Source organism: Glycine soja, chromosome 5, assembly GCF_004193775.1.
Source record: "Glycine soja cultivar W05 chromosome 5, ASM419377v2, whole genome shotgun sequence".
NCBI lineage: Eukaryota > Viridiplantae > Streptophyta > Magnoliopsida > Fabales > Fabaceae > Glycine > Glycine soja.
In genome coordinates, this window is record NC_041006.1 from 44,095,572 (window position 1) to 44,119,764 (window position 24,193).

Genomic DNA, 24,193 nt, shown 5'->3' on the forward strand with positions numbered 1-24,193 from the left:
TATTCACGCTAATTAAAAAAAAACTAATTGATTATATTTAATTGTATGGGTCTGTTTGTTAATTAAAAGAACCAAAATAATGCCAGAGATAAACCAAACATTTGTTTTCCCTTTCTTCTCTGACCATGCTATACACTATTTGTATGGGTCTAATTAACATATGGATTTCACTAGAATTTAATTGTGGCCTTGGGTGCCTTTGAAGCTAGAGAGAATTTCGAAATGTTTTCTTTCTAGCAGGAGCAGTTACAATTTGTATGCGCTGTAACTGTAACAACGTTTCGTGTTGAGTATCGCTTATACTTTGATAATAGGTCAGATTGTTGGTTGCCTGATATGGAAGGGTAGGAGGCAGCTGTGAGCGCATGATTCAGTTTTAATTTTATCTTGAAGCTAGAACCTAATTAGTTAATTAATTATAAATTATATGCACCTTAATGCCAGTGATCGAGGGCGCCACAACAAGTAATTGGAAGATAAGCTCAGGAAAGATTGTACGTGTGTCAATGATGAAATTTCAGCGAATTCCTTGAACATTCAAATGTAGCTGACTTCTATATGTGTGTCACTGTAACCACACGTACGTCTTGATAAGATAAATTAAAACACAAGCCGATCGATCGGGGCTTAATTCCTTTATAACGATCGAGCGCGAGTTGTTTTAATTACCTTTTTTGTTCATTTGGTTGTAATGTGAACTCTTTTATGATCGAGAAGAGAAGATGACCTTTTGATCGATTCCATCACCTTCAACCAGGATCGATCATCTCACATGAAAGACAAACAACCGAAAAGTATGGGCTTATGCTCACACACAGCACGAAACCAACATCACATCGCTGCTGACACGTAATGAGGGCACCTGGCTCGTGTTACATGGATCATGACACGACGGCAAATCAATGGAGCTTCTATGCTTTCTTGAATCTCTCTCAAAGCATTTTCAGAGAGTAAAACAAACAAAAAGTGTTATAAGTGGTAGCATGCATGCATGCATGTCACACACAACAGAAAGAATAAAGATAACCAAGTTGTATATTTACAACACAAAAGCTTTCATGAATTGACTTTCACATGTGCTTCGCAAGCTAGCTAGGAAGGATATCTAAATTAAGGTTCCGTGAATTTGTCGCGCTGTGTTTCAAAATTTTATGTTTAGTTTTAGGAATTTTGACACGGTAAAGTTATCTAATAATTCGTTGCAAGGAAAACTTTGGCCAACAAACCCTAATCATCAATTTGGGTGTTGCGTCACTCTCCAACTTTTGTGCATCTTTTTTTATCCACAACCCACTCGATCCCTCAGAATTTTCTCTAGTAAGTTGAATAGTTATAACTTATGGCTCAAGGAACAAACCATGCGAGTGGGCCGGGGAAGACCTATCTTTAAATTCAAAAAGAACAGTTTGGTTAAGCGAGTCCCAAAAGTCAAAGACCCAAAGCAACCAATCCAAAAGTTAAAAAAGTCTCTCTTTCTTAAAGAGACTTGTGCTCAAATTAGACATTGTTTACACCTTTCTTTGGGTATACAGTTTTAAAAAGGAAAACCCCTCAATTTTATCATGAAGTATTACTCTTTTTTTCTAAAGGGTCTTGAACATAATAGTAGTACGGTGACCCGTGGGACGTATGAATTTGTTATTATGTTTTAAAATTTTGAAACTATTATTTCAATTTATGTTTATTTCATATTATTTAAGAGTTACTATAAAGTATAAAATTTAGATTAATAATTACAAATAACTAATCTAATAAAAAACACTTAAAAAAATTAAAACATAACTTAAGTTGTTTAACATCTTTCTATTTATTTATTTTTCCATTTATTTTATATTTGAATATGAATTTAATATTTATTATGACCTATCTTTTTCATTATTCTTTAATTAAAATTCTTATATTATTGCAGTATAACACATAATCTGTCATACCTTTTCATATAATGTTAAAAATTAAATTCAAATACACAATAATAAATAGAAAGATGTGACAAGATATGTGACAAAATACATATTGTAGAAGATAAATGGGCTATTTTAGCCAAATTTATAGCAATTATAAAATTGGTAAGAAAAATATCCTTGTTGTCTAAATGATTTCATGCCAAATTATTTTTATTTTGAATGAAAATAAAAGTAAATCGAATAGAATAATTGGTGTGAAATAATTTGTACTCAATTTTCCCTCCAAGACTTCTTTATTTTTATTTTTATCTATATATATATATATATATATATATATATATATATATATATATATATATACATATATATTACATCAAACAGTCACTAAAAATATTGATTTTTTAAATTAGTTCCTGAACTTTAATTAATAAAATACTTATAAACCTTTTTTAATTATATAAACTAATTTCTACTGAGATTTTGTTTTATTTCCACCAATAATAACAATATATATATCATACTATTCATTTTTTTTTCTTCCAGCGAAGGAGCTTTTCTTCCCTTTCACTTTTCCTTCGCGTCCATTAAAATTAGCCCCCTTTTTCCCTCCTTTGAACCCAAGTACCTTCAAGAAACTCCCGAAATTTATATTTTTAGAAATAAATGCATTTCAAACATAATTTACAGTTTGTGTATTAAATTTTTTGGTAAGATTATATGTACGTTTAATTATGTTTGTATTTTTATATAAATGATTAATATTTAGTTGAATTACGAACAGAAATTATCAAACCGCTCATGTGCATCATTTTTTTTTCAGTCATTTAGAAGTACCAGAACAAGATGCCAACAGCAGTGCAGAGTTAAGAAGACGAAACAGTTTGGTTTCAAGTCTTGGAAACTTCATTTTTTTTTACACTTTATGCTTATATAAGCTGAGGTTCTGATTCAAGCAGAAATGGAAACTATAGCACCACATGCACAACAAAATCGATTAGTCCATCTTCAATTATCTACCAACAATCAATAGGTCCTCGAATGAAGAATGTAGCTCAGCAGTAAAAAAAAAGTTAGACTTAATTGTAAATTTCGTTTCTCTATTTTGTCTATTTCACTAAATCGGTCATCTTATTTTTTAATTTATTATCCGAGTACCCCCATATTTCAAAATTTATTATCTTAGTCCAATTAAGAGCTAATTTTAACCGTTGACTAACCATTGACGGTTAAATTTTAAAAGTTGACTAGAGTAGAAAGTTGACTAATATTTTCTTAAAAAATAAGAACTTAAAAAATTACTTGAGGAATGACTAGAACCATGATCCTGTGAGTGAATGACACATTCCTTTACCAGTCAACGGTTAAAATCAACATTTAAAATTTAATATTCAATGGTTAAAATTAGCTTTGAGGACTAAGATAATAAATTTGAAAATATAGGGCAACTCAGATAATGAATTAAAAAATAGGAAAACCGATTTGATAAAATAGACAAAACAGCGAGATAAATTTTGCAATTAAGCCAAAAAGTTATGCACAAATACTAATCCTAGATATTTACAATTTTTCAAACGTGTAGGTTGTCTTGCTCTAAAAGTGTTTACCTAAACATGACGTTCCTCCAAACGCTTCAACTTCAACGAGGCCCAAAATCCAACAGAATCCTTTACTACTAAATCCATGAAATGAAATTCCTGAACTATTCACCAGTGATGTCCGAAGGCAGCCGACATGTGCGGATGACTCGAATCTGAAGGAAAAAAACAAAGTTCCATCAGAAAACTAGCAAGTATGCTTCATGACAACAATAGTCTCACTTATATATTTCTACATGAAAATTGAAATTCAAAAGGTGCATATTTTCTCCAAAAAACTAAAACATGACAGAACATCCGTGGATGACAGGCACTGGTTCTATCAGAACATCCACATAAAATCACCCACGTTATTCTACACATGGGAACAGATAGTTATGCCAATATCGTCCTTTGCCCCCAAAACCAACAATAGCCTCATTTTTTAGTAAGTAATTTAAAAGAAAATGTAAATCGAAGACCCCGAGTCAAGAGGGTCTACCTTAGTTGGTTGAACAAGGTGCGTGAGTTATTGTAAATCTCCTGACACCATTTTTAATTCCTACGGATAAAAAAAAATTGAAGACCACAAGTGCTCTTAATAAATAAAATAACCAAATAAGCACAATATGAAGTATCATATCAAGCTGGGTAGGCAGGTAAACCCAGGATCTAGTAAGGTCGCAAGATTAACATGGAACAATAGAACATCTTGCCTGAGCCAAAGCATAAATTGTTCGCAAGATTCTAGCATAATCTGTTCCGAGCATTTGAATGACAAGATCAGCCAAAAACGTTCCCCAAAGCCTGTTCAACAAAGCAAATAAAATGTTCAGAAATACTCAATAAGTGTGCCACAGATAGTACCAAAATCTAAAAGTAAAGAGATAGTAGAAAAGCCACTGCCAAGTTAAACCCCGACAAATTTCTTCCATTGATTTAGACTTTACTGCACACTCCAAATGTTTGAGAAAATTCTCAAACTAAAATCTCTTTCCTTAATTCTTCTCTTAATTTCTTTCCTTAATTTCTTTTATTTCTTCCTTAATTTCTTTATCTTTATGCAAATTGTTATTTAGATTTAGTTAGTGCACTGAAGTTCAGATTTTTATCAATAAGTAAATATTTCTCTGTTTAGACAGAAGGTAAGGAAAAAGTGAATAAGGACAGAAAGAACAGTTGGAGTGGCTAGTTAGTTACAGGAGATGATTAGATTCATTGTGGGGTGCGGGGGTGGAAGGATTCATTCAGAGAATTAGAATTTAGGCTAAATGACAATTTTGATCCGCTTTAATCCATAATCTATGATTTTTGTCCCCTTATTTTTTTCATGATTTTAGTTTCTGCATTTAGAATGCAGAAAATCCGTAATTTTGGTCCAATCTCAAATTTGCATAGTTTATTTCTTTTATTTTTTATATTTTAATTAATTAAGTTATTTCTTGATAGTACCTTAAATGAATATGTTAGGTTTAAGGTTCAATTGGACCAAAATAAAAGAAATAAAATGCATTCAAAATCAAGGAATAGACCAAAATTGTAGATTTTCTAAAATGTAAAATTGCAGGAAAAAAAATTAGGGGGACCAAAATCACCGATCAAGAATTAAAGGGAGACCAAAACTTCAATTTAGCCTAGAATTTATTAAGTTTACAAGAAAGAGAAACCCTTGCAGGAGAACTCTTTTTTCTATTCTAATTCATTCAATAAAAAATTTCCTATGTTTCTATCAATTTCTTGTTTCTGTTTTGTTGGTTTGTAAAAATTGCTTGGACCTGCCAGTTCTCTTATTGGGAAAGAAATAACCAATGAATAAAGTGATCAGTTATTGGGGATCATAGCCTTCTTCATTGGATTCCGGCAGATGTTGCGTAAGTTGCTGAAGAAGCAGGGAACCAATCACGGGAGGAAATGGCAAAAGCACAAGAGTCATTCACTGCAATTGAACAGGCTGCAATAAAATGTGGATGGAAGGGGTTCATTGCTTGGCAATTATGAGTCTCATTCTTGTGCAAAGATATTGGAATTGCCTAGTTACAATGGAAGTGGCCAATTAGATTGGTAGCTAGAAGAACAAGAAAAAAAATATAAAACAAATTGGCCACTCGAAAAAAAAGAAACAAAACCCGAACAAGATAAAGTGATAGAAACATAGATGACCCAGTGGTGGAGGAAATAGAGGCAGAAGTTAAAATGGAGATGGAGCAATGGCTTACTGTTTCCAGAACTCACATTTGGTTAAGATGACAGTGGAAGAACTGCCAAAGAAGCTTGTTACAATGAAACAGAAATCAATGCAAGCATGGCCATGTCTTGGTGCCAACTTAAGGGTCAAGATGGATAAATATCAGTACACAATGTCAAGCAGCAGGCATCGGTGGAAGTACCCCTCTAGGTCATGTCTTGGTACCAACATAAGGGTACCCCTCAAAGGCAAGGAAACTTTGCATTTTGAACAGTCCAGTCAGCCTACCGCTGTATTAGATTTGAGTCATCACATAGAAGCCAATGGAACAAACAGCACCTTGAATGCTGCAATATTTGTAGGTCTGGATTACTCCCCATGTGTGCTTTGGAACAAGACACGGAACAGGACAACAGCACCAATCATGGGGATCATGGAACAAGGGCAATAATGGAAATTCAAAAAAGGGGCAATGCCTTTTTACCAAATGGATCATGCCCAACCTTGTCCCAATATTTGGGTTCATATGAGACATTGCAAATCTACCAACTGAGGTCGTTTAAACCAATAAGGCAAGCCAAAGTCTATGGCCAAACAAATAGCCATTTCCACGTGGTCTCTGTTTGACTATGAAGCAGATTGGTGCATTTGGTGTCCACATTCACCATTTTGTCACAATTCCCTGCTGAAGGCAGTGGAAAAAACTATATAGGAGAATGTATCTTTTACTCATTTCCAGCTTCCACAATTCAACCTTGAGAACAAGGTTGAATTTTAGGGGGGGGTGGTATTGTTAGGATAGAAAGGAAGGGAATTAGGGACAGTGAGCACAGTTAGTTAGTTAGAGGGGAATTGCTAGATTAAGATAAATGTTAGGAGCACAATATGTAACACACTCTTTACTATTACTATAATGTGAAATTCATGTAGGTCCCACTAAATGATGTGGGTATCACTCCCTATTTATTGGATCCCACATGAAAATCACCCAATAGTAAGTACTAAAGAGTGTATTGTTAGCATTGTTCGTTAGAAGGGACTTAGGGACAGTTAGAACAGTTAGTTAGAGGGGAATTGTTAGATTAAGAGAAATGCTAGGAACACAATATGTAGCACACTCTTTACTATTATGTGAAATCATGTAGAACCCACTAAATGATGTGGGCAATACTCCCTATTTATTGGGTCCCACATGAAAATCGCCAAAAAGTAAGTACTAAAGATTGTATTGTTAGCATTGTTCGTTAGAAGGGACTTAGGGACAGTTAGAACAGTTAGTTAGAGGGGAATTGTTAGATTAAGAGAAATGCTAGGAGCACAATATGTAGCACACTCTTTACTATTATGTGAAATCATGTAGAACCCACTAAATGATGTGGGCAATACTCCCTATTTATTGGGTCCCACATGAAAATCACCAAAAAGTAAGTACTAAAGATTGTATTGTTAGCATTGTTCATTAGATAGGGGAATAAGGACGGAGGCCAGAGGGATTTATAGACATAGAATTAGCAAATTTGTATGAAAAGGAAAACCCTATGTGAAGGCCCAAAGGGGAAACCCCAGAAGGAGAATGCTCCCTGTTACTCTCTCAGTTGTTCAATAAAATTATCTGTTTCCTTCGTTTGTTTCTGTCAATTTCTTATTTCTCTTTCCTAGTTTCATAACAATCTCTCATTTTTATATCAATGAGCACAGGACTTGTTTAAATATTATTTTGTAATTCATATAAACATTAAACAAAAGCAAAAGAAAAGCTAGTCTTATTAAAATACAAAGCAGATAGAAATAGAAATCATAAAACAAGACCAGGTGTATGACATACACAGGTCCAAGTAATGTGACAAAGCTTCTAAAGCCCAGATATCTTGATGCAGCACCAAGAAAACCCAAGAATAAATCAAACATCAGATGAGAAACATGCTATAAAATCAACATAAATTGAAATAATAGTTTGTTTTAGTAGAAAAAGAAAAACAATATAAAAGACAGAAAATAACTAATTCTGCTGATATATCTACCAAGAAATCATTAATGTTATCTTGATATCTACATTTTTGTTGAACTGGAACTAAATCATCACTATTAGTACTAGGCTTATGTTGATTCAGAAATGTCTACATAAACTGGTTGAATTGCATATGAAATTTAATTTTGATCCACTGTCCATGACTCCACATAAAGAAATTAACACTAAGAGTGAATCAGTGTTCCAACATATTAGAAAATAGAGTCAAACTGTTACTACAAAATGCTTTGGTTCCTCGAATGGTGTGACAGCATTTTATTAACTGATAGTGCATAAGGTTATACAATGATGAAGAATCAAAATTTAAACTCATTCATATTTAGTTATTTAACTGATGCATACGAAGTTGAGATTCCAAATTCTTGGTTATGACATAATACATTAAGGCTTCAAAAAGTCAACCTATCTATCAATATGAAAATCAACTTAAAAACTTTATACCAATAAAATACATTCCTACAAAAAAATTAATAACAATAGAAACATATCAAATTGTCTGTCAGGCACCTGTTTTGCTGCAAGCAAGGCTGCTGTGGATTCTAGATTAATCATAGCTAACTGTCCACCCTGTAAATCATAAAGCACAAAATGAATGCTGAAGTTGTTCTTAGGAAATACTAAGGCTACCAGAACTCTGACCAGCACCAATATATACCTTCTTCACTAACTCTTTCTTAAACCTGGCAATTGGCAGCTTCTACAAGAGCTTTCCCAGATAATTTCCTTGCTAACTACAAGTCAGCATAGAGTCATGAATAGGGGAAGATAGAGAAAAAATAAAACACAGATATCATTATCTTACCAATTGATATATCTTGGACAAAGTAAATACACCACCTCCCTTTAAAACAATTGATGGAATGTCTTGGGCCCCAACTTTTGACTGCACTTTCCATTGACTAAGTTCATGTTGTAGAGTGGCTTGACCTTGAGACGAAGTTCTTACAACGTCGAACAAGGCAGGGTAGTTGCCGGATTCTTGTTCCCTACAAGACTATTGAAGATTTAGATGATTAGAGAAAATAAGATAAAAGAGAAATAAATATTGTTTTGAGTTGAGTTAGTTGAGTTGAAGTGCAAAAGGTTGAGGAAAATTTCAAGTTCAAGGTCGTGAGTAAACAATTGGGTTGAGCAAGGAATATTTAATTTTGTCCTTATTTGAAGCAAGATATTTCTATAAGAAGGCCTCCAACCCCTTAAGGTAGAGCGGGCATCAGCAGCAAGGAAGAAAAATCGGGACTCGAGAGCTGCTATAAATTGCTGACGTAGTCGAAGGTCGACTCCAATCATGGAACGGTCGAGGCCACCATTTTCATTTGTGTTTCTGAATAATGCCAATGGAATGGATTTGAGCAAAGGACTCGAGTAGCTGAAATTAGGAACATTAGTATTAGTATTAGATTAGAAAAGGGAATGAATGCAAGTAAAGGTGAAAGTGTGACCTTGGCCCGAAAAGGATTGCTTCAATCTCGTACAACTCAGAATCAGTGGCAAGTTCAATCACAGATCGCAGATCTGGATCAAATTCATAATTTGCATTTGCAGCTTCAACGCAAAACGTTTTCTGACCAATACCAAAGAGCTTCTTCCTACTCCGATTGTGAATGCGCGTTCTAGTTGTAGAAAAAAGAAGCAATTCCTTTACTGGCACTGGGTAACAGTTAGAGAGTGTCCCCAACCCCAACGACACGGCCACTCCAGTTGCAATAATCTTCAATCAATCAATCCATTCATACTACTAGCCTAGCCCTAGGGTAACACAATGCGCTTGTTGCTCATCAACCACACATTGACACATACAAATACAATCCTTCCTCCTTTCTCAACACTTTTCCTTTTTGTTCCCCGCCATATATTATCTTTGCTTCTCATCGTATTTTCTTATTTGACTAAATTATTTTAAAATGTAAAACAAGTACTATAGTATATGAAAACTTTATTAATTATAATTATATGTTATTGTTAATTATATTTTTCAGTTTACTTATGTTGTTTTTATCATGTATTGGGTTGACAATAAATTCAATTGCCATTAATTCACTTGTGTTAATAATGAGTTCAAATTTATTCAATCCATCATGAGTGTTGGATAGATACTCCCTCCATTCCTTTTCATGTGTGGTTTTAATTTGTTACGTAAAAATAAATAATAATAATAATAATTTTTTATTCTAATAAAATAATTATGAGATTTTTTTTACTCATTTATTCTAATAAAATAAGTAAGGATATAATTGATAAAAAAAATAATTAATATAATCTTAAATTTTACAAACCACAGATAAATAAAAACAAAATTTTTCAAAAATCCAACATTTAAAAAGAAATGGAGTGGGTAGTTAATTAATTAATCATAATGAGTGTTTTAGTCTGCTGTAATAAATAGGATAAACACTGATTTCATTTATCTAAAACTTATAATATACAAATTGTATTATAATTAAAATTTGTAGTAAATATGTATTTATTTTAATTAAAATGAAACTTTGAGTTATACAATCATATATCACTCTTCATCTAAAAAGTGCTAATGTGTGTTTATATATATTTAACCCAACATATAACCGAGGGATCAATCAACTCAAATGCAATAATTTAAAAAAGATCAATTTGTATATAAAGAACTAAAAAAAGACAAAATTAAAAAATTGGAAACTAAAATCATCAGTCGCCGCCCTAACTACAAATTATTGCCATCTCATATATGTGTATTACGTATAAACTCAATTAAAATTGATGTTAGTATCTAAATAGTTTAGTCTTGGAATGATTTGTAGATGAATATGAAGTCTAAAATAAGGGTAAGAAAAGAAATGAAAGAAAGAGAATATATTAGCTGGCGAAGGAAGGAGTCGCCCAGAGCAACGGAACCCTTCCCCCTTGAGGTCAGCTAGTATTAGCAACCCTCTTATTCACTTTCACCACACAACAGCTCCCTTCCTCTATCTATCTATTATTTCAATTTCTTCCAGATCTTGATTCATTGCATTGGGATTGGGTGGGCTTTAAGTGCAGCGCTTCCACCCCCAACGATCGTGATTTGATTTCCGACCCTAGGTTAGGTTTCAAGAGGGAAAAACCACACTGGCGCCACTTGTTTGTGCTAGCTCCAGCTAACATAACCTCTTTTTTTTAATATACTCTCTTTCTCATCTCTGTTCTCGTTTCGGCTGAGGCTTTGCTTCACTATGGCGGACTCAGTTGATGTGATTTTGGACTTTCTTAGGAGGAATCGTTTCACCAGAGCTGAGGCTGCTTTGCTCACTGAGATCAATAATCTTCCCGACTTGAATGCCAATCCTCAAGGTCTAGAACTCATTGTCAAGGAAATAGAGTGTGGGAATGGTAATGCCCATTTGCAAGCAACTTCTGCTCCCTCTATTCTTTTCTCCAACACTTCCGAGGAGGATTTTTTATACTCGCGGAACTTCAACCCCTCCACTGTTCCTGTTAAGCCCTCTGTATCTCAAACTAATGAAGCTGTTGATGTAATTGCCGCCAATACCAATTCAAAGTCCTGGTCTGTGGAGGAAAATGCTGTATCCATGTGGCCTGCTAGTAGTAGTAAAACCTCTGTTGTGCAAAGCAAACAACCTATGGAACTTGATCGCCAACTTAAATTCAATACTCCATCTCTTAAAGTGAACTTTACAGATTATCCCTGGTCAAGAACGGATGACAATATGAATTCGTCTTCAGACTCCGCCAAAGATTGTTCTGTCAAGACTATCTTCCCCTTCTCTAAAGGGGATATGTCTTCAAGCTTTGGTGCTGTCACTTATTCTGACAAAAAAGAGGAGAAAAAAAAGGTAGAAATTAGTGATACTAGGACATCATCTATTAAAGAGCAGGTGGGTGAACTGGGGAGGCCTATTTACTTGGTCAAGACACCAGGCAGTTCTGAACAGAAGATCATAGGCAGCTTAAGTTTTCCTCTCCTCCCTGAAAATCAGAAGGAAGAGTTTCCTAGCCTTCCTCCGGTTAAACTCAAGTCAGATGACAAGCCCTTGGTTGTTAATTGGGAGGAGAAGTTTGAGCGAGATGGACCAACCTCAAAACTCCCTGGTGCTGATAGCACTTTGCTTATTGGTTCGTATCTGGATGTACCTATCGGACAGGAAATTAACCCTTCAGGTTAGCTTATATTTACAGGGATTAAATTTTTTCATATGATCACAATTGTTTAGTGGTTTCCCTTTTGGGCTTAATAGCAGCTGCATATGTTGTTTGGTCATGACAACAGCTTATTTTGTATGCTTAATGGGAACCTTTCCTCAATCTTTACATGTCAAATGTCAAATTAAGAGTTTCAGTAGTTGAATCTTAAATCTATGTTGTTTGAGGGTAACAGATATTTTAGGCCTTTGGCTAGTCATGAATCGACTGTTCTATAAGTTAATTAAGCTTAGAAAAATCCAATCCTGTAATTAGGGGTCCAAGTAATTACAGGTTGTTGAAAAGTCAGTCAAAAGTCATCAATTAAAGCCACTTAAGGGGTCATTTAGTGAGGTTTCTACAGAATTCAGAATAGTATTCCATGAAGTACATCTAGGAAATATATTTTTGTGCTTTGTAAGTTTGTTCTTTTTTCTATCCTAGTAAATATACTCTTCCCCCATGTACCCTTTTTTATCCCATATGCTTACCCACCCTATTCACATATTGGGTCTTGCTAACGATATCAAATTGCAATTCAAATTGTGAAATGTTAAAGCTATTTTTTGAATTGTGAATCATAAATCTTATCAAATTGTAAGATTAAGAAACCCATTGAAATATAGCCTGAAATATATCATATAAATCATATCAAATTGTAAGATCAAGAAATCCATTGAAATATACCCTGAAATATATCATATAAATGATAAATTATGTTTATTGCTGGATGTAATAATTTTAAATTTAAACTAGAAAATGACTGTAAGTCTCATGAAACAAAATCATAAGTCATAATTATGTGTGAAGTCTCTATTACAGAAGTCTAAAAATAGACCAATTGAATAACAAAATATAGTGGATAGAATGAGTAACAGTCAGAAGAATGAAAATAGAGCATTAGAGTATCTGAAATCTGAATAATAATAATCATCCATCTATTGCAATATTCAGTCATGTGATTTATGACCTGATATGAATCACCACTGACTAGCCAAATTGTATCAAATTGTGGTTTGGATTATGAATGATAAAATTCTAATAACTATGGGTCTTACTAATGAGTTACCAGTAGTACTGGTTAAGGAAGCATTTAACGTCTTCTATTAATTTTCAAAAATTACTTGAAAAGAAAGCAAGAAATATGTTTTTTAGTTCTGAAGTATTAAAACTTTTTACTTTCCATTTAATTCCTTCTACTGTTGTTTTCTTATTCAAATGCCCTAGTGGCACTTGTTTCCTTAATTAAATTTCTGGCCTGCATCTTTCTGGGGATTTAGTTTTAATTACTCTTTTTTTTTGTTCCATACCACTACATCAGATTTTCATGCGTTGATCCATGCATTTGGCTTCTCTTTTTCTTGGTTGTATATTTCTAGTTTTGACAATTTGACATTTTGAATTCATTCTAAATTTCCAGTTGAACCACCACAGAGAACTGATCTGTACACAGCTGATAGGATGTAGGAATTTAATTTTGGAATTTTGGATTTTTCTGTTTGGAACTTTGGAGCATATCTAATCTTTGTCATGGCTGTACTTCCCCCTTTTTTCCGTTGAAAAAAATATCTGTAGGAGATTGGAATTAATTGATAAATTTCTTTTAAGAAGGTTTGCTAAAAGTTCTAAAGTTAAAAAGAAATGTTTGAATATTTACATTGTGGTGATTCTAAAGAAAAATAAGGTATTAATTGAAATAAAGAAACAAATCTTTCTTCTGGACTTGATGCAGGATTTCACTTTCTTTTTGGTTTCTATAGATATCTTTTTATTTTCTTATAGCTTCTCAATAGCGATGCAGGAAACATGCAAAGATATTGGTTCTTTGTTCTTTTCCTCTGTCAATTTTCAACTCAGAGAAAAAAAGTTATACAAAAAGAATTGTGCATAATTTGAAAAAGTAAAGTTAGCCCTAGCTCTGACATGAAAAGAAAATAAATAGGGAAATGGTACCATAACCATTGTACTATGAGTTGAATACTCCATCTAGAATCTCAAATTGATCCTAAATCTGGTCTACTTTGTGGGTACATGTACACCTAACTACAATTTATTGATGATTTACTTGTCAGTAACTGATCTTATTGTTGCAATGTATTTATTTCTGATTTTGGAATCTGATTGCCCATACTTATTTTTTGCTGGAGACACTTGTTTGGATGTGCTGAAGACTGTATTTGACTTTTTCATATATGCTTCAGGTATGAGGAGGGCTACAGGGGGCAGTTGGTTATCTGTAAGTCAAGGGATAGCAGAGGATACATCTGATCTTGTATCAGGATTTGCTACAGTTGGTGATGGGTTGAGTGAATCTATTGATTATCCGAATGAATTTTGGGACTCCGATGAATATGATGATGATGAGGATGTTGGGTACATGAGACAACCTATTGAGGATGAGGCCTGGTTTTTGGCGCATGAAATTGATTACCCTAGTGACAATGAAAAGGGGACTGGACATGGAAGTGTTCCAGATCCTCAGGAAAGAGGTCCAGCCAAAGATGAGGATGATGATCAATCTTTTGCTGAGGAGGATTCTTACTTTTCCGGGGAACGATATCTTCAGGAAAATAATGTTGTACCTGTCACTACTACTGATGATCCTATTGGTGTAACACTTACTGAGTATGGAAGGACTAATGATAATGATTTAATGGCTCAATATGATGGACAATTGATGGATGAAGAAGAATTGAACTTGATGTGTGCAGAACCGGTCTGGCGGGGCTTTGTCCCTCAGACAAATGAACTCATCATGCTAGGAGATGGGAGGGTTTTGAATGATAATCTAAGATCACGGCTAGAGGACATCAATATGGATGATGATCAACATGGTTCAGTTAGGTCAATTGGGGTAGGGATCAACAGTGATGCTGCAGATATTGGTAGTGAAGTGCGTGAAAGTTTGGTTGGTGGTAGTAGTGAAGGAGATTTAGAATATTTCCATGATCGTGATGCAGGACTTGGTGGCTCCAGACACTCTCATCATGATTTGGATAAGAAATCTACTAACAAATCAAACAAAAATAAGAACAATGAAAAGAGTGAGTCAAATAAATATGTCATAGGATGTGACAAAGATGCACCATTGCAGATGAAAACTCATGGTGATGGAAACTTTTCATTTCCCCTATCTTTGAAGGATGGTCAGATGATTCAGGCTTCCACCAATAAGTCCCTGTGGTCAAATAACGGCAACGCAGATGATGCTGATGACTGTCTTAGTGCAATTGTGGAAACTGATGACATGCTTGCTTTGTGGAGGCGAAAGAGCAGCGATTCGTCACCTGTTAAAAGTTCTAGGGATGAGAATAATGCCAACTTTGTAAGATCCACAAACTCTTCTCCAACAACAGTCTCAAATTATGGGTATTCTGAAAGAGAGCATGTGAAAGTAGAAGAAGATGAAAAGACTGGAATTGCAAGGGAAGATGATCTAGGAGCATCGCTAGAGGATGAAGAGGTAGCTGCTGTGCAAGAGCAAGTAAGGCAGATAAAGGCACAGGAGGAGGAATTTGAAACCTTCAATCTAAAGATTGTTCACAGAAAAAACAGGCATGTTTTTAATGTGTTTGTGTGTGTATGCTGATCTAAGCTATATTCACTAGTCATGGTATTTATTGGTTAAGTATACTTCTCCAATAAACATGCTTACTATTTACCTCAATTTTCAAATGACTTTGAAATTATATTTTAGAATTTTTTTTGAAACTATGATATGAACTTTGTGCATCCTTGAATTTTGTTGAGTTTTTATATGGGGAACAATATCTTTTTGTTTAACTTCTTGTTCTCTTTACTTACAAATTTATAATATGTTAATTATAAATCTATTGTTTGCATATGATAAGTAATCCGTGTTTGGTATAACCATGAGTTTTATGTTGATTGCCGAGGGCATAGCACAACTCTCCTCCTTAACATGGGCTTGGGGCCAACTATGATGGGGTAACTACTAGTGTGAGAACTCCAAGAGGTGAGACTATGGACTTTGCTATAGGGATAGGGTTACATCAACATTCAGATTTAAGTCCATACTTGTTTAATCTTGTCTTGGATTTGCTTATCAGGGACATACAAAAGATTATCCCTATTTGCATGCTTTTTCTGATAATATAGTCTTGATTGTGGAATCAAAGGGAAGCAATCAACATCGGAGACAAACTTTGAAAACAAAGGATTTTCCCTTAAGTAGGAGAGTATGACAGAGTAGATGCATAGCAATTTTAGCAAGAGACAAGATGAATATATTGGAAGTAAAAGTGGGAGATGATCTCATACCACAACTTTCTAAGTTTAAATATATAGGATTTATAATACAAAATGATGGAGAAATGAGTGATGATGTTACATATAGGATACAAGTAGGATGAGTAAAATGGAGAAAGGTATCTGGGGTTATGTTTTTTTTTTTTTGGAAGGCTGAAAATATATATATTATTAATAAAACAACCAGTAACAGTGGTACCAGAAAATATAAATACAAAGCACCAAGGTGCTACCCTCCAAAAAAACCATCAACAAAAGCCAAAAAACAGCCAGATCCAACCCCAACTAGGCAACGGAATTGGGAATATTAGAGGACCAGTAGTGGAAGCTAGTACTAAACTTTTTATCCTTAGCCTTTAACCATGACCAAGCTAAGAAAATAGCATGATCCATGACTTTACAGGGATCAAAAGGTTTTCCTTGGAAAATCAAATGATTCCTATGCTACCATATAGAACTAGTTAAAGCAACCCACCACCCACATCTTGTACTGTGGTTCACATTTGCCCCAAACCCCTCACAAAACTGATAAAAATGGTGAACCGGGTTAATGGAAAGGGGACCTACTACCCGAAACCAGCGCATAGATTCCCACCACAAGCCATTTGTCAGCTTACAATTGAAAAACAAATGATAAACATCTTCCTGCACACAGCCACATAAGGAACAGGTGTCTTCCTGAGTAATAGCATTTCTTCTTAGAAGGTTGACCTTGGTAGGTAGTCTATTTTTAAGTAGTCTCCAACAGAAGATCACAGCCCTAGGGGGAATATTCAGCTTCCCAATAGTCTTAAAAATATTGCCATCAGAATATACTGAAGTGGTGTTCATGCATAAGCTATAAGCTGATCTAGTAGTATCTGGGGTTATGTGATTGCAAAGTACCACCAAACTCAGGCAAGTTTTATTACACAGCTAGGCTTTAAAAGGACAATATGAGTGAAATGTGGGGTAGTAGAAATGAGAATGTTAAGATGGATGTGTGACCGTACATGAATGGACAAAGTACAAAATGATTATTTACGAGAAAAATTGTTGTAGCACCGATTGAAAAAAAACATAATAAAAAATTAGTTAAGGTGGTTTGGACATATACAAAGAAGGCCACGAGAAACATGATGTAGCTCCATGTGGAGCTTGTAGGCCTTGGATCTTCTTCATCAATGGAGTCCTTTGTTTCTTGAAGATCAATGACAGCGGAATGGAGAAGGAAGAAAGATGATTGGAGACGTCACTTCAAGGAGAAGATGAGTCAAGAACAAGCTCACCACCATAGGAAGCCATGGATAAGAGCTTAAAGGTAGGAGAAGATGAGTGGAGGGAGAAGGAGAGAAGGAGCACGAAATTTTGTGCCTTAAATGAGGTCTGAACTTTGAAGTGTAATTCTCAAATGATCGAAGTTGAAAAAATGCACGCACAAGACCTTTATTTATAGCCTAAGTGTCACACAAAATTGGAGGGAAATTTGAATTTCTATTCAAATTTTACTTAAATTTGAATTTGAATTGGTGGAGCCAAAATTTCACTAATTATGATTAGTGAATTTTAGTTATGGTTCAGCCCCCTAATCCAAGATCAAGTCCAAGATTCTCCACTAAGTGTGTTTAGGTGTCATGAGGCATGTAAATTACGAAGGATATGCATAAAGTGTGAATATATGATGTGACAATGGGGTGTAGCAAGCAAATGCTCACCTCCCCCTTAAGATGGTCCAAAATTTAATTGGATTGAGCTTCTCTCAATTCAATTAAATTTATTTTCCAACATACACACATCAAATAGTGCACTTAATGCATGTAAAATTACAAAACTACCCCTAATACAAAAACTAGTCTAGGTGCCCTAAAATACAATGGCAAAAAAATCCTACATTACTAGGGTATCCTCCCTACACAATGGAATCCTAAATACAAAGCCCAAAAATAATGAAACATTAATCTAATATGTACAAAGATAAGTGGGCTCATACTTAGCCCATGGACCCAAAATCTATCCTAAGGCTCATGAGAACCCTAGGGCCTTTTCTTGCATCTTTGGCTCAATCTTCTTGGAGTCTTTTATCCAATGCCCTTGGGAGGTAGGATTGCATCAAAACACCAGTCAAAAGAGTAGATGACATGATTTTTAGTGTTATGAGAAAGAGGAGAGGGAAACCAAAAATACTTTGTAGGAAGTCGTCAAGGAAGATCTCATGCTAAATAATATACTTGAAGATTTGGTTTTTAATCATGCTGAACGATGTCGTGTAAACTATGTAGCCAACTTCACCTAATAGGATAATTATTGTTTTTGCTGTTGTAATGGAAAGTAGGATTAAACTTAGGATGGCAGCTGATCTACTGCACTCAGAACTGAGTAGTACATTTACAGTTCATAATGAATAAAATGCATTGTTTATCATAGCAATGTTGTAAACATAGTGTGTCTTCATTTAGTTGCCATGGAATTAGCAATGTCAATATGTTTATGGCTACCACAATCCTGATTTAGTCCTTTTTTATTTGATTTAAATTGATGATATTATGCTCAGTTGTGATATAGAGTAATCCTGTGCTGCAGACTAGTTGGTGATTGTTGTGAATTCCTAAAGCTGCTTTAATTCTTAATTTTATTCTTATATTTGAAGAAATAAGTACATGAGACAATATAACATGCATTTCCCTATAATGCAACCTCTTTCAAAGATACTGTTGAAACAGTGAGGTTCTTTTTCCTTCATGGTAAATGTATGTGCTAATGAATGCAGAACTTTTTAAGCATTTTATTTTTGCCTTGTGTAAAAGGATCTTAATGGGATTGTGGTGATTTTTTGTTATGTTGTAAAGTATGATTTCTTGTCTGTTTCTATGTTCTCCCTTTTTTAACCTTTATACTCTTTCTTAAACTTAGTTTTTGTTGCTCAGAACTGGCTTTGAGGAGGACAAGAATTTCCATGTTGTTTTAAATTCTGTAATAGCTGGAAGGTATCATGTTACTGAATATTTGGGATCTGCTGCATTTAGCAAAGCTATACAAGCTCATGACCTACATACAGGCATGGATGTTTGTGTTAAAATTATAAAAAACAACAAGGACTTTTTTGACCAAAGTCTTGACGAGATCAAGCTTCTCAAGTATGTCAATAAGCATGATCCTGCAGACAAGTATCACATTCTTCGATTATATGATTATTTCTATTATCGAGTAAGTGGATTGCCATTGATCCTCTTAATACTTTTATACAAGTTGCTTTCAAAACAATCAATTTTCATTTTGGGCACATATACATTTTTCCTATATCTTATATTATTTATTTTCCTCCTTTTTTTTATAATTTCTACATCATCCATTATTTGGACTTTTTATTTATACTGTTGTGACCTAGTCTATTTAGGTGATGATGAATACTGCTACTATTTGTTATTGTTTTTCACTTTTCCTATATATCTTCTAAAAATATCACTCAGTTGTGACTGTTTTGTTAATTTTTTAACTTAAAAACTGCTGCGTAATGGAAATTTACAATGTATTCCTGGATATGGTATAAACCTTCAACACTTAGGTACTACATTTTCTCAAATATTCTATGTCCTCATAGGACTATCTATTTGTATATTCAGAGTATGGGAGTTTTACCACCAAAAGGAAGAGGTGATGGGAATTTGGTAGAAATTTCTTTTAAACTGTGGTCATCTAATTTTGCTGTGTATCTAGTATGTTTACTTCTGTTAATTTTTGAATGGCCTTGTTTATTTATAGTTCTACACCAAATTTGTCATCTAACTTTATCACTCTTTCTTTTCCCATTGTATGGCAGGAACATTTGTTAATAGTATGTGAACTACTTAAAGCAAACTTGTATGAGTTTCATAAATTTAATAGAGAATCAGGTGGTGAAGTGTACTTTACAATGCCAAGATTGCAGGTTCGTCGTGTGCCATTTACTTCATGATGTTTAATTTTAATCTTTTCTATTCTCAGTGCAAACTCTTCTGAATTGATGTGTGCAGTCAATTACCATTCAGTGTTTGGAAGCTCTTCAGTTTTTGCATAGCCTTGGACTAATACACTGCGACTTGAAACCAGAGAATATTTTGGTTAAAAGCTATAGTAGGTGTGAGGTGAAGGTCATTGATCTTGGAAGTAGTTGTTTTGAAACAGATCACCTTTGCTCTTATGTTCAGTCAAGGTCCTATCGTGCTCCTGAGGTTATTTTGGGACTTCCATATGACAAGAAGATTGATATCTGGTCTCTTGGCTGCATCTTGGCAGAACTTTGTACTGGCAATGTAAGGACCAAAGATGATTAATGTAGTTCAAAATGACATAAAGTTTGATAAACAGTTGAGTTTTAGTACCAGAAATTTATCTCTTGAGCCATAAAATTTCTCATGTGTAAAAGGTATACAAATGTTTTTATTACCTCCGGTCCAAAGGTTTATTTTTTCTGGAGGTTCACCACTTATATTCATTTTAAGCAAGACTATTTATTTCTCCTTGATGATGGCATCTTTTAGATACTGAAATTTCTTGATTAAAGTAATGAACTGATTTGAAACTCCTTTGTTGGCTGAGGGTTGCATAGTTTTGTGGTATTTTTTGTTTTATTTGAGCAAATGGTCTTCTATGATACTGATTATTCACATATTTTATTCTGTTATAAAAGTTAGTTGTTGTGATGTGGTTCATATTGTTTATGTTAAAATGGGGATTTTTGTTTCTACACCATTTATGGACCCAATGATAGTACATCAGAATACATTATCAAATACACTGACTTTGCAATTGTGGGATTGCTATTAGTTTTTGGTTGAAAGCGGTTGTAGAATTTCTCTGTATTATGGAGAGTGCTTTCTTTTCTTTGTTAAATACATGATTAATTTTCTATTTCTTCTTCAGTGGCACTGAACTAAGCATTTTGTAGGTCCTCTTCCAAAATGATTCACCTGCAACATTACTTGCTCGGGTGATTGGGATCATTGATCCAATTGATCAAAGTATGCTTGCAAAAGGACGCGACACATATAAGTACTTCACCAAAAATCACATGCTTTATGAAAGGAATCAGGTAAGAATTTTATTTCTGACTTTGTGTACCAACTGGACTAGGCATGAATTTGGAATGTTGATGTTGATTAGCTAGTCCCTAGGAGCCAGGGCTTTTATTTTGCAATTTAAATTAGATGTTTGGTATCTGGCCTGGACTGGAAGTTTTATTATTATTAGAACATGCTTTTATTTTTTGAAGAGATTACTAGAACCTGCTTGAAACCTCAAGTTATTGCAGAATATTGTCATTCATCCATAGCTTAGAAGAGATTAACAAAATTGGTTTATTAATTATTACTCATACATGTTAGCTGCTTGACATTTTAGTTCTTACCGTGCTATATTAAAATTGTGTTTGCCTCTGCATTTTTTACTTGAATGATTGTCAGTAAATTTATTGTTTATTAATCTACAGGAAACCAACCGGTTAGAATACTTGGTACCAAAAAAGACATCCTTGAGGCATAGATTGCCAATGGGAGACCAAGGCTTCATTGACTTTGTTGCTCACTTGCTAGAAGTCAACCCTAAGAAGCGGCCCTCTGCATCTGAGGCCCTGAAGCATCCATGGTTGTCATACCCATATGAACCCATATCATCTTGAAATATATGGAGGGTTCTTTATGGTGATAATGTCACCTACCTAAGTTGGGTTATGTTCATGTTTCAACCCCACTGACACATCCTCGCTGCTTTTCATGATCTATTTTAAAGATAAAATGGAAAGAGTTGTGCTGTGCCCTTCCACATTTATGCATACTGCATTGGAAGGTGTTTTGGTTTTGTGGAAAATGTCTGTCTCCTTCCCCTAACCATACGATCAAATGATGTAATTTTGCACGGAAGGTGTAATGTTAGGTTTCTGCTTTCTTTGTTCTGCTGGACAGGGAAATCGTAGAATCTTCTTGTACATGGTGTGTGATAATTCTTTTAGGCTATCTGGTAATATTTTTGTGATACAGATACTAAAGCCAATTTTGCATGGCGTGTGACACCATACTTGGGAGGAACATGAAACTCAAATTGCCTGTACTTACTGTTTGGAGCAATCAAATTGTATCTTGATAGTGTTAAGTAAGGAACAGTGTTAGGTTTTATTTGGGATTTGACATTAAGCATTGACATATAAATATTGTTTTTGCAGAAATATTTTATAAGACATCTGGTTTGAGAAAATATTTCTGTTTTCATTTTTAACTATAAAAAATATTAGTTATTTTATTTTATTTTTAAAATTTTGGTGAGAAAATAATGGAAAAAATATTAGTACTATTTTGATACAATATTTAAAATCAAAATGCAATAAAATAAAATAGAATTTTTATAATTAAAAATGAAAGTATATTTTTTTTCATTCAAACGAAATGCTTGCATGTGCATCCTTTTCTTTTCCCATAACTTTTTGCAACTAGCGTTGTTCTTTATTGGTGTTATGGTTGATGTTAATACTTAATACAGTATTTTTAAGTTTTAAAGTTTTAAGAATAGAAACATAGTTGATTCAACGTCACTAAAAACAAGTCATGATTAAACAAGTGACAAGTGGGGAAACATCTGTTTTCTTTTGACAGTAAATCAAAGGCTTTCCTTTATTTTTTATTGTCAGCACTATAGGTTATAGAAGAAACGATTTAGATGAACACCTGTGATACTGGCTACCATGGTTGTTTTTAGTTACGGGTGAAAATTGTTTAAATCAGGTTAATTTTTTTCTTAAACAAGTCTGACTTGTTTTATAAATATAAGGTATAGATTTATAATTTTTTCATAAAATCTTAAATGAGTTATTTGATCTATCATCCCTATTTTCAATTAATAAACAATGCTTTGCGAGGGCATGAACTTTGTCTAAGGATACGTAATTCACTAAAAAATTGATGATCTCTAGTTATATATCGGACTACGGAAAATGCTAAAATTACACTCTCTAAAAGCTCTTTTGAATGCCTTTACAAAAAAAGAAAAAAAAACTCTTTGGAAAGCATTCTTTATCATTGATTGAAAATAACAAAAATTTGGTGGATCTTATGTTATATTTAATGATCCTTTATTCTAATTTTGTATTATTTTCAGTAAATTTCAATCAATAATATTTTTAAAAGTTTGTGTAAAGAATGTATTTCTAACACTTTTCATCTATTTATACAATAAAAGATGTATTGTATATTGATAGTTTCCAAAACATAAACAAAATTATATAATTAGTTTTAGATGGATATTATATTTATTTTATATAAGTGCCAGATAGACTTTTGTTAGAAAATAATTTTAAGGTAAAAAACAACTATATTCATCCAGAATAGTACGAGATGAAGTATGAAAAACAAAAGAATTGCCTTTTTATTTAGTAACATATTTACAAATGATATGCTCTATCAAAGTATGGTAAAAAAAATAAAATTAGAAATTAAAGGTAACTAAATAATTAAAAAATAACATAATATATCATAATAATATTGAAAATAAAAAAAATAATTATCATTTATCTATTTTAGTTTGCATAAACAAAAAATAAAGAATCGCAATAAAAAAATATTTCTAATAAAAAATACACTATATAGTCCTCACTAAATGACGATCTTATATATAAATCCCAATTTTTTTTATAAGACCAATTTAATAGAGATAAAAAAATTATCTTATAAATAATATATAATACATGACTTAATAATATTATATGTAGACTCATATATTAAAAATAAATTTAAATATGTTTAAATATTTTTTAGTCCTTGAAATATAGTTGTATTTTATTTTTGTTCTTAAAATAATATTTCTTGGTGTTTGATTCCTGTATTTATTTTAAGTTTTGATCCCTGTTATTTTGTTTTAGTACTTTAAATACATTTATTTTTTGTTTTAGTCCCTGTAATAACTAAAAAAATATTTTTTAGGGATAAAAATAAAATACAATTATATTTTAAAGACTAAAAATATATTTAACACTTAAAAATATACAAGGTTAGGGGAAAAAAACGTCTAAAAATAAAACGCCAACTAAAAAGTAAAATAGGTTGCACGTGAATGCAAACATTTGAAGTTAACTAGG

The 24,193-nt window shown here is 33.3% G+C and overlaps 1 protein-coding gene and 1 pseudogene across 2 annotated transcripts; one reads left to right on the forward strand and one right to left on the reverse strand.

Moving 5' to 3' along the window:
* Positions 1-2,830: 2,830 nt before the first annotated feature.
* LOC114411423 lies at positions 2,831-9,564 on the reverse strand (annotated as a pseudogene). The gene is made up of 8 exons (XR_003666432.1): positions 9,493-9,564; positions 9,135-9,403; positions 8,974-9,061; positions 8,495-8,686; positions 8,348-8,423; positions 8,200-8,259; positions 3,981-4,285; positions 2,831-3,654 (listed from the first exon to the last, which is right to left on the reverse strand). The product of XR_003666432.1 is annotated as an uncharacterized LOC114411423 (transcript).
* A 924-nt stretch (positions 9,565-10,488) lies between these two features.
* Positions 10,489-22,241, forward strand: LOC114413755. The gene is made up of 7 exons (XM_028378300.1): positions 10,489-11,826; positions 14,049-15,402; positions 19,020-19,299; positions 19,913-20,020; positions 20,106-20,384; positions 21,020-21,163; positions 21,560-22,241. Exons 1-7 carry the CDS (start codon positions 10,881-10,883, stop codon positions 21,746-21,748), a joined length of 3,300 nt encoding a protein of 1,099 aa, XP_028234101.1. The 5' UTR covers positions 10,489-10,880; the 3' UTR covers positions 21,749-22,241.
* The last annotated feature ends 1,952 nt before the right edge of the window (positions 22,242-24,193 follow it).

Coding starts and splice junctions, on each gene's coding strand:
- LOC114413755 (XM_028378300.1), top strand. CDS start 10,881: ATGGCGGACTCAGTTGATGTGATTTTGGACTTTCTTAGGAGGAATCGT. Junction 11,827..14,048: donor ACAGGAAATTAACCCTTCAG/GTTAGCTTATAT, acceptor TATATGCTTCAG/GTATGAGGAGGGCTACAGGG. Junction 15,403..19,019: donor ATTGTTCACAGAAAAAACAG/GCATGTTTTTAA, acceptor TTTGTTGCTCAG/AACTGGCTTTGAGGAGGACA.